This window comes from Panthera leo, chromosome B2, assembly GCF_018350215.1.
Source record: "Panthera leo isolate Ple1 chromosome B2, P.leo_Ple1_pat1.1, whole genome shotgun sequence".
Lineage (NCBI taxonomy): Eukaryota > Metazoa > Chordata > Mammalia > Carnivora > Felidae > Panthera > Panthera leo.
This window is the reverse complement of record NC_056683.1, coordinates 139,149,549-139,160,239: the sequence shown is the minus strand read 5'-3', so window position 1 is coordinate 139,160,239 and position 10,691 is coordinate 139,149,549. Positions and strand designations below refer to the sequence as shown.

The 10,691-nt window shown below is 41.2% G+C and overlaps 1 protein-coding gene across 1 annotated transcript in view; it reads left to right on the top strand.

Annotated features, from left to right (window-relative positions):
- Positions 1-3,069: 3,069 nt before the first annotated feature.
- Positions 3,070-10,691, top strand: part of NOX3 (NADPH oxidase 3) — a 59,927-nt gene continuing 52,305 nt past the window's right edge. Inside the window, exons 1-4 of the mRNA XM_042937434.1 lie at positions 3,070-3,114; positions 3,746-3,841; positions 3,946-4,056; positions 5,100-5,184. Coding sequence (XP_042793368.1) covers positions 3,070-3,114; positions 3,746-3,841; positions 3,946-4,056; positions 5,100-5,184 — 337 coding nt within the window. The remainder of the gene's footprint in view (positions 3,115-3,745; positions 3,842-3,945; positions 4,057-5,099; positions 5,185-10,691) is intronic.

Below are 10,691 nucleotides of genomic sequence, written 5' to 3'. Positions count from 1 at the left end.
TGCAGTTTGGGGATCATAGGCATCCCCAAACTTTCCCCAGGTAAATCTAAACTAATGAGAGGAACCACATCTTATGTATCCAAACAGAAAGCTTCCAAGAAGGAGCCCAGAGGCTGAATGGAATTGGATGTAGGCGTGTGGTATAAGATAGCTTGAGTCTTATGAGATCTGATTCCAATATTGTAAACCAACCAGTGGTATCATCCGATTAGTCTTAAATGTGAAAATAGAAAGGTTGAAATGAAAAGATACGTACATCCATTGCACAAAAGTGTTGAGCTCTGAATGAATTTGAATATAATTTGAAGTTCACATATTTTTCATAGGAGTAAACTAAATATCAGTGCAAGTTCTACAAAAATAAAATGTCTGAGGAAAAACGCTGAAGTAAAGTCATGAGTTATACTCTTATAATGCAACCATGAACCATTTTTGTGGGCTCTAAATGAATAATAGCTATACACTTGAACACAACGTGCCTTTACATATTCAAATGAGGAATAAAACACATGGCATTTTAGAAATAAGGAAGGAGCATGACAAGATGTGTTTTTAAACCTAAGCCTTTACATTTTATTTTTACTGTAGCATTAGCAATAGTCTAAGCAATTAACAAAAAAAAATGAGACTACGCATTATTATTCAACAATACATGCCTCTCATTTGTAACGCTGTGTGAAGAGTACAGAAGGCTGGAAAGTTCCAGCCTTCGTCACACTTAGTGAATCTAAAATAGACGAGATAGTATAAAATTCTAGATGTATTCTCTCTGAATTAATTTTTATAACCCAACTGAATAAGGCCTCTAAGATATGTAAATCCTAAACACTTCAGAAATAACAAATCATTTCATCATGGATGATTATTGGCTTAAAGAAATGAACATGAAGACTACATCTTTATACTGCTCACTATTAAACAGGCTCCTGAAAATTTTTTCACTCAGTGCACTCTAACCTCAGGTTAATGCTGCCAAAATGCCTGTATTTTTATCCATTTCTAGAGGGGGAAATTCCTCAAGAATGAGGTCTTTTTCTAAAGAGCAGCAACGTTGCTAGATTTTTACTGGCAAATCTAACACTTCTCCAAAACACGGCAACATCTCCCATGAGTGTGAGTGTGTGTGTTTGTGAGCGTGGGTGTCTAAGTGTTGGTTAGGGGAAGTGGGGGTGACGATCAGCTCTATGAGGTAGATATGATAATGAGCCTGAGCAAACAAACAGAGAAACAGGCTCAAAAGACGTAACGTAGTCAGGGCTGGATGACAAATAGAAAATGCAACCATTCGTCAAAACGCTTAACCTGCAATACCAAGTTCAAGATGTCTAGAAATACAGGTGTTTGAAAATGTACGTGGGATTTGTTCCAATCTAGTATGGTAAGCTAGCAGACATGGAGACACCTGCCTTGAAATAAGACTTTCATCTCATACATTGCTTCTATATCTTGGCTATTGTAAATAATGTTGCAGTAATCATAGGGGTGCATATATCCTTTTGAATTAGTGTTCTCATTTCCTTGGGGCAAATACCCAGCAGTAGAATTACTGGATCGTATGGGTCATTTTGATTTTCTAGAACACATTATCATTATGTTGAAATAGACAACATACATAATCACATATAATATAATATAATATAATATAATATAATATAATAATATAATCACATATTTGTAATTAATAAATTAAACTAATTCCTAGAACTTAAATGTGCCCAATTCATAGGGATGAAATTAATATCTGTATTTAAGTATGCTTGATGAACATATATTAGTATTTAATATATATTAGTATTTAATTTTTAAAAAGCACCGTATAAGGGAATGGCTAATAATAAAATTGCTCAAGTCAGAGAGAACCAAATTCAAGTCCCAATGGTTCCTACTGCAAGAAACTTCACTGGGCCAGTTTCCACATTTGTATAATGGAGCTTTTAATAAGTACCCCATAGAGTTCATGTATGATTTAATTGGGCAATACTGGGATAGTTCTTAACTTAGTGCCTGGATTATTTATTTAGGATTTAGGGGGAGGAGGAGGAAGAGGGGGAGGAGGAGAAGAAGGAGGAGGAGGAGGGGGAGGAGGAGGACTTAGGTCAATGAATACCAAAGTATTGTTTCTACCAGGCCTAATTTTTTTTTCAATTCTTGTGGCACCCCTAAACAGATTCACCACAGAAAGACACAGAAGCTTAGGCAATTGTCTCCTCTTATTTCATCTTAATTGTCTGAAATTTTTTAATGAAATACTTGGGCCAGGACTAACCAGAAAATTGCTTCCATTGGAACAACTTTGTCTACCAAAGTAGTCATAGTAAATGTATTTAACTATGTATTTACCACAAAACCGCGGAATGGCCAGGTTCATGCACAGCCCCGCCTGGAATCACTAAGTATAAAAGGACGTTCTCATCTATCTCATGGGTGGGCCCAGGGGGATTGGGGGAAGCATAGGATTTATTCCATCAACCCCACAAATGTCATCTAGTTCACTCTTCACAATCACACCCAAAGATCTTTTCTCTTTTCTTCTCCATCTTCTGAAAGACTCTTTAATTTGTATTTGTTTCCCACCATTCTCTATCTTCTATAAAGGAATTTTTTTTCAGGGGGCGGGGGGAAGAAGCAAAGTAGGGAAAACAAAATAGAGAAAGTTCAAGTGAAGTGTTTTGCTGTATCCAACCCTTGGCAATGAGGTTATTTCTCAAATTTACATAAAGACTCATTATCGTATTGGCTGCAATCATGTAGAAAATGAATGGGGTATAAAGTACATGAGGATAATTTCATAAAACGAGCTTTCTTTTCTTATGAAATCTTTGAGGAAGAGAATCATTAGACAGAGACTTGCCTTGTATTCACCCAGGTCAGGAGGCATGTCAGCCTGATGATGTGCCTTTGGCAAGAAGTCCTTAATTAGAAATTCCTCGAGAGCAGCTCCCACTAGGTGCTTCCTAAGACAAAAAGACAAAATAGTCTACCAGGGAAGCCCTTACTCGGGATACAACATCCAGGCTCAGGTGAACGAAAGAAATAATTTGCTGACAGCAAAAGAGCAAAGCTGTCGTGATGGCGTTCTGGATTTTGAATGAAAATCTCTCCATCCTATTAGGAGTAAGTATCATTTTTGTTATTCAAGTTAAAATATATATATTAACTAGTCTTTGATTTTTAAGATAATTATATAGGAATGCTAGATAGCTTGAAGTGTTACTTTGGTAAAAGACTAAACCTTGTTAGAAAACATTCAGTAGATATATTTAATTTACCCTTACAGAATCATGTAAAGTTGTTTTTCGATTGAGTTCATTTTTAATTATTTTTGAAGTCAAGTAGTTAGTTTTTGCATAATGTATGAACTGTTTCTTAAATCAAATGAAGTCTTTGAATTAGACTATGAAATTGGAATTTTTCTGGAGTACTTTCTGAGTTGTTTTTAAAGATTTCCTCCTTTCGCCATCATTGACTTAAAACATTAGAGCAATGTTGATTAGGAAGGCTTTGTACTTTTCATTAAATGCCTTAAATATACCCATATGTGTTTAGAATTTTTTTTATAAAGTTAACAATTTATTACTATTGTAATCAACTGTTAAAACGAATATATGGGAAATAAGTATAGAGTAAGCCTGATTAATATTGAGAAGCTCTTCGTTTCACCCTTTAAAAGAAGAACCCCAAGTGATTTTGAACGGAAGAAAAGATTGAAGATAGTATTGATTGGTCTCTTTTCATTCAACACTAGCTCTCGTGGCTGGGAGTGAATTTATATCTGTTTATCGACACATTCTCTTGGTATGAAGAGGAAGAGTCTTTCCTTTACACACGAGTTATTCTGGGCGTAAGTAGAGCTGGGGACTACACATTATCATTTCGGAAAACATTCCATCTTCCTCGGCGTCCTTACTCTCACTGCATCTCTCTTGTGTCTTTCTATGTGGACAGTCAACACTGGCCTGGGCGCGAGCGTCTGCAGTGTGCCTCAATTTTAACTGCATGCTAATTCTCTTACCGATCAGTCGAAACCTTATTTCATTCATGAGAGGGACAAGTACTGTAAGTACTAAACTACTTAAAATAATTTCAGTTGTTGTGATTTACCGGTGTAAGCGCCATGAAAGACAAAGATGGACTTTACTGTGAAAGTCCTGATAATTCACGTGGGGACTGAAGTTTGTTTCTTCGTAAAAGAGGACCCAATGGCAAAAACCAAAACTCAGAAATCTGTACATTTGATGTGACTTTCGTTCTTGCCATTCACTCCCTGCTTGACATTGGAGTCTTTGCTCTGCCTTTCTCCGATACATTTGCTCCGTCAGAAAAAGACGGCTGATAAAATTGACCTGACTCACTAAGATGGATGTATCATAACAGTTTGAACTACCACCATGTCTAATTGAAAGCAACCAAATGAGCAGTGGAGTCAAATGCCACTAAGGACACATCTCTCTGAGCTCTCGGCCCAGGAATACACAATCATAGTACACAGAATTTCGTAGGTAGATTTAATGGGACTTAAATCTAGTACTTAAATCATAGTACACAGAATTTCGTATGTAGATTTAATAATTTCCTAATTATATTAGCTTCACTGTTTTGGATACTGTGTTTCCTGCTAAACAGCGTAATGCGCTGTACAGAAAAATGAGAATTTCAATAACTCCGACTAGATGAAATGATTATACAATCATCATCATAATTTTATGAATATTTAGATATAGATGAACATAATGCTTTTCTTTGTGTAATAAGGAATACTTTATAGACTACTTAAACCACATCTATGAGGAGGTTGGTTTCCATCTTCATTTTGTAAACTAGTGGCCACATGCATATTAGCAGGTTTATTCTAGAATTTTGACTTATAGCCAGGGAACTATACTTACTTACTCACTTTACTGGGTTGAAATTTCAGCAAAGCCAGTAATAACCATCTGGTTTGTCCTTTGGGCTGATTAATGGCCGCTCCCTTCTGTACCCCATAGCCCCACCTTCAGGAATTTAGAGGCAGAGCCTGAGTCCTGCTCTCTTACCACTCAGGATGCTGTCATCGCTATGATTTTTCCTTAAAATGAGACTTTTACTTTATGTCACTCTAGTGCTGCAGAGGACCGTGGAGGAGGCAATTAGACAAAAACCTCAAATTCCACAAACTGGTCGCCTATGGGATAGCCATTAATGCAAGTAAGTGTTTCTTATTCTTCTTTGCCCAGTCGATGTTACCAAACCTAATGCTTAACTCAATAGCTTTGTTTTAATTTCCCCCTCCGCCAAAGGCTCCCCCTTAAATAAATCTTTGCATTCCATTTGACCAATAAAACTTACATAAGAGGATTTTTTTGATTTCTAATTTATACTCACGCAGTTTTCCCTACCAAGCCTTCAGTTTGGCAAGGAAAAGTTTATGAAACTTCATTTTCATTTGTAAATAATTAAGCTTGTTGATAATACAACAAGAACCTGCTTGCAAAATGAATACTGTGCTATTCAATATAATCCACACTGGAAAGAAAACTGACCTGTACTCAAAAACTCATTCACAGTCATAGCAAAATGACTATCAAGTGGTATCATAGGCAGTAAAAGCAAAGAGAAAAGCAAGATCAAGTGAATAAGGTTCTGAACAGCATTGAAAAGATATGAAAGATTGAAAAGATATGAAGCTTGAAAAGATATGAAGCTTTACAGCATATAAAGTGTTATTGTTATTTCTTGAATAAGAAAACAAGAGATTTCAAGAGAAAGGCAATAAACATTAGCATCCAAGGCCAGGGTTAAACCCTGGTGAGGAAGAAAAGAAGCCGAGCGTTTGTGGTTTTGTTGGACGACAAACACACTGAAATAAAAGGCTATCTGCACAATTAAGAGTTATGGTTCAGGACTGTTTCTCTCAAACTAATTTAACTATAAAACGTTTTCCTCATTTGTTTTCATCCTCTCATGCATAAAAAATAGCAGAGTAAAAAGAACACTCAACACAAACGTGGATTTAATTAAGCAGCAAGACATGACAGACAGTGCCCGAGTGCCAATTAACACAACTTCGGGTGTGCGGAGAAGTTGTGGGGAGATTTCCCCATCGGTTGTCTTTGGTGCCAGATTAAACCAACCTGGGAAACATCTGCGAAAGGTCTTTGTGGTTTGTTAAGAAGTAAGGGTAAAAAGACATTGTGTCCAAGAGAGAAACCAGGCAAGGAAAGGAGAGCAAAAAAACAAGTTAATGCGTCTTTTATGTCCCAAGGCTACCATAGGGCTGAGTCCAGAGAGGGGTCAAAAACGCCCGACAAATGAGTTGACGCGTGAAGCAATGAAGACTCAGGGAAGCAGATTTCAGCTCAGATATGGAAGTCTTTTCCGGACCTTCCAAATTATCTAAAATTAGAATGAGCATCCGTGAGAATACAGAGTTCCCTGTCATGGGTGGTGTCAGAGTGGAGTCCAGATTGCTCCTTGCAAGGCTCTTCAGAGAAAGAATTCAAGGATTCTCAAGGCTTCCTTTAAAATTGGGAAGGCTTCCTTTAAAATATTCCTAAGAATATTGGGGTGCCTGGGTGGCTCAGTCAGTTAAGCACTTGAGACTTGATTTCAGCTCAGGTCATGATCTTACGGTTTGTGAGTTCAAGCCCCGCGTCAGGCTCTGTTGCTGACAGCGTAGAGCCTGCTTGGGATTCTCTCTCTCCCTCTCCCTTTGCTCCTCCCCTGCTTGCTCTCTCTCTTTCTCAAAATAAATGAATAAACTTAAATATATACAGATAATCTTAAGAATATTTAATCCCTGCATTAAAAGAGGAGATAAAACACAGTAAAATGGTGGGAAGAATATTATCACTACGCAATAGGTTTAAGGCAGAACTGGACTCTAAGAGAAAGAGAGAAGGAACCAAAAAACCTACAGCATCAAAACGCATCAGAAAAGGAAGCAAAAAATAAAAGAAAATATGTTATGCAATAGTTCTCGCCTTAAACCTTTGGGTATGTATATTTCTTTCCATGTAATCAGGTATCAGTAGAATAGATGCGTCAGTGATGTATGTCGAACATCTCCCGTGTTCAAGATGCACTAAGAGAAGCTGTCACCTGAAACGAGGGTGGTCAGTACTGTTTTCAGAATGGAGTATAATTTATTTTTTTAAATTTGTTAATGTTTATTTATTTGTGGGAGAGACAGACAGAGTGTGAGCAGAGGAGGGGCAGAGAGAGAGGGAGACACAGAATGGGAAGCAGGCTCCAGGCTCCGAGCTGTCAGCCCAGAGCCCGACTCGGGGCTCGAACTCACAAACCGTGAGATCATGACCTGAGCCGCGGTCGGATGCTTAACCGACGGAGCCACCCAGGGGCCCCAAGAATGGAGTGCAATTTAGCAAGGGGAGCAGTTGACTGGAATCAGATGACCACATTATTTCATACCCCTGCTGCTGACTGGTCCTGTGATCTAAGTTTTTGTGTGCCTTTTCCTCGCTGGAATTAAAAGAACAGTAACACAATCGATCCATCAAGAGATGTACAGACTGGTTGCCAGCTGGCCCTCTTGGAAACCTACCCACTACAAGGTCATTCACTGGCCACTCTTGCACAGAGAGTCAAACCCAAGGGTAGGATGGCCGGCATGCTGCGTTCAGTGAGCGCTGCCTCCTCCTCCTCTCTCCTTTCTCTCCACACCCCCTGGCTTCTTCCCATTGGCAATACACAGCCACCAGGTCCCTGAGTGGTGGGTGCCTTTGTCCCTGTTAAATGCTCTTCCTTTCCTCCCTCAATGGCGAAGATGTTGCCATATCTGGGACTCCTCGCCTGGCCCGCCTCCCTCTGGGCCACCTTTCCTGCAGACCTCAGTGATGCCTCCCTGCCACCTAGGAAAATTTCTCAGTCTCCGACGGCCTGGGGGGCTGAGATGTGTCTCCTGCGTCTCGGCTTTCCCGGCCCCTGGCACGTAATAGGTCCCCACCAAGTTGGGTCAGACCCGAGGATGAGCTGGAGTCGGCCAGCAGGCAAGAGGGATGAGAGGGATTTGTGAGAAAGGTACAAGCCGCGACAGTGCAGGGGCTCAAGGACCCAGCAGCAGCTGGGGTGGAGGAAGCACAGCGTGTGGGCAGGGAAGAGATTCAAAATGATGCCGGTGGGCTCATCCCAGATAAATTCACATTCTGCCGCAACCAGAAGAATCGGGACTCTCTTTCTCCCTCCTTCCCTCACAAATCCCTGGAGAGAAGGAAGTATCCCCTCGGGCCCTCTTCTGCTTGAACCCCCACTGCCTTGCGGGGCTCCCCAGCCTCCCGGGACTCCCCGGCAGGGTCAGACTGCTTCTGAGAGCCAAGGGCTCGTCCCCCACCGCCATGGCAACCAGCAGCGCGGGGCTGTCTCCATCCCGGCAAAGGCAGGAGGGTGGGGAGAAAGCTCTCTGCTTCTCCCAAGCCCTGACATAGCAATTATTACATTTCACACTAACTAAGAAATGCGGCTGGCAACTGCGCTTTTAGAAGGGAAAAAAAAAAAAAAAAAAAAAAAAACCATGCTAAGCCCTGGTTTCGTAGATATCCCTGTGCTTTTCACATTTTGTCCTTCTGCTGTATTCACTTGGGAACAGCTGAAAATGTCCCCGTGCTTATTTTATTAGCATCGCCCATTATGCTGCTTTTCAAATAGCCGACTGGCTTAATAGAGGTGTGTAACCTTGGTAGAAGTGCATCCACATCGAAGTTTGCATGCCAGCCCCTAATTTCTCACCCGTTCTTCTGTAAGCTGAACTGCAGGCTTTAACTGGTCAAATCATTAAAGGATGTAATTAGAGGCTGGTGGAAGGAGGCTGGGGAGGAGGAGGGGAGAGGCAAACTATCTCTAATCAAGGGCATCACGGAAAACGCGGTGACAGGAACCCTTCTTTTGGCTTCCTGCCTTCCCGCTCGCCTGCCTATGATAAGAGCTGTTGGAGCAATTCTCCAACCGCTAATAAATCATTTTCAGGGACCTGTAACCCCAGTGGTATAAAAATCCCAGTATCACAGCCTCTTCGTTCTTATTAACGTGGATCTTTTTGGACTCTGTGGTCCACAGCAGACCTTGGAGATCCTTCCAGCTGAACAGTAGTACCGTGAGCCTGAGCTTCCTTCAAAGGGGGGGTGTAAATACTGACCCAGGCGGCATACATCCAGTAGGCGCCAGGGGTGTGCAATTACCCACGGGCGGCTCCTGATGAGCTGCTAAAATTAGTTTACAAACCTCAATAAACATAAGAGGTGCCAGAGGGAGAGGGGGACAGAGGATCCGTAGTGGGCTCCACCCTGACAGCAGAAAGCCCGATGCGGGGCTCGAACTAACGAACTGTGAGATCGTGACCTGCGCTGAAGTCGGAAGCTTAACTGACTGAGCCACCCAGGTGCCCCCTGTCTAACATGATTTAAATGAGTAGCATGCACGGGGTGCCGGAACCTATGTAGTCCTGCAGAAATCAGTCCACAAGCTTGAAAGTTTGGGGGGCCAAGGCTCTGGCTGGTAAAGCACAGCCAGGATTTGTCCCTGGGTCCTTATTTCCGAAGGCTGCTTAATTAGGAGGTGACTAACTCCAAAATGATTGTTATCACTGACAGGCAGGCAGAAAGATAGCAAGAACTGACCGCCCTTCCAAGATTCTCCCTCAATTATGCTTCCTTTGATCTCCTAAAAAATGAAAAGAAGGAAAGAAAGAAGGAAAAGAAACTTTCTCAGGGCAACTGGCTCTAATTGTAGCCTTTATGATTTTTTTTTTGTTCATTCTTCAATGAAAGCTCCTTATTTGAACTCAGAAGTCCACACACCAATTAAATGTGCATTTTGTGGCTTGTCCAAGACCACTGCTCTCTTTTAACTGTAGAAGTACTTTGGTGAGAAAATAGGATTGTGGAAAGACCCGGTGACAGCATCTGTTAGCCTGGCATTTGGGCGGATTCTGGAAATGGGTGTCTTAGGCTCTCCCATGAGCTCAGCAGAAAGTCCTCAGAGGGGCCAGGGCAAGCGCACAGGCATAACTGATGGTATCGAATGTGCCACAAAACTTAAAAAGTCCCTTTAAGCCAGTGTTGATTTTGAAAAATTATTAAAACATGCGTTTCGTGTTTGCATTGCTTTCACGTTGGACTACAGATCCCTTAAGGATGATAAATGGTCCCAGTCAACTTCAAAGGAGACGCGGGAGCCAGAGAGCTGGCGGGAAGCCGAGATATTGCCTGGTTTCAATCAATGCACCCATTTTACAGATAAGACAGCAGGCTGAAATAAATGAAGGAACTGAGAGGCAGCCTTCTCGTGTCCTTCTGGCTGTAGCAAATCTAGTTTGAGTAGCCAATCTAGTAACATGACAGGATTCTGATGAGTAAGAGAGGGGAAAATCGAACCATATCACTATTTGATCACATACTGGAAGCACCCAGCAGATGACATGACTACCCACATTAAAATAACTGAGGTGTGTAAAGGGAAGACTAGAAAACAGAACATACAATGTCTGGAAAAACACACAGCAAAATCAGTATCTCCTGGGTTACCTACTAAGCCCCAGCAGACATGGAGTTGGTAAGTGGGATACCTTAAGTTCCCAGCCAAGATCACAATAAAATTAGGGTCAGACCTAAGAGGAAATAAAACGTTCGGACAAATCAAGTGGCACAGGTAGTTTTCCCTCTGAGAATTCCTGGGATAAATAAAATAAGATATCCTACTTT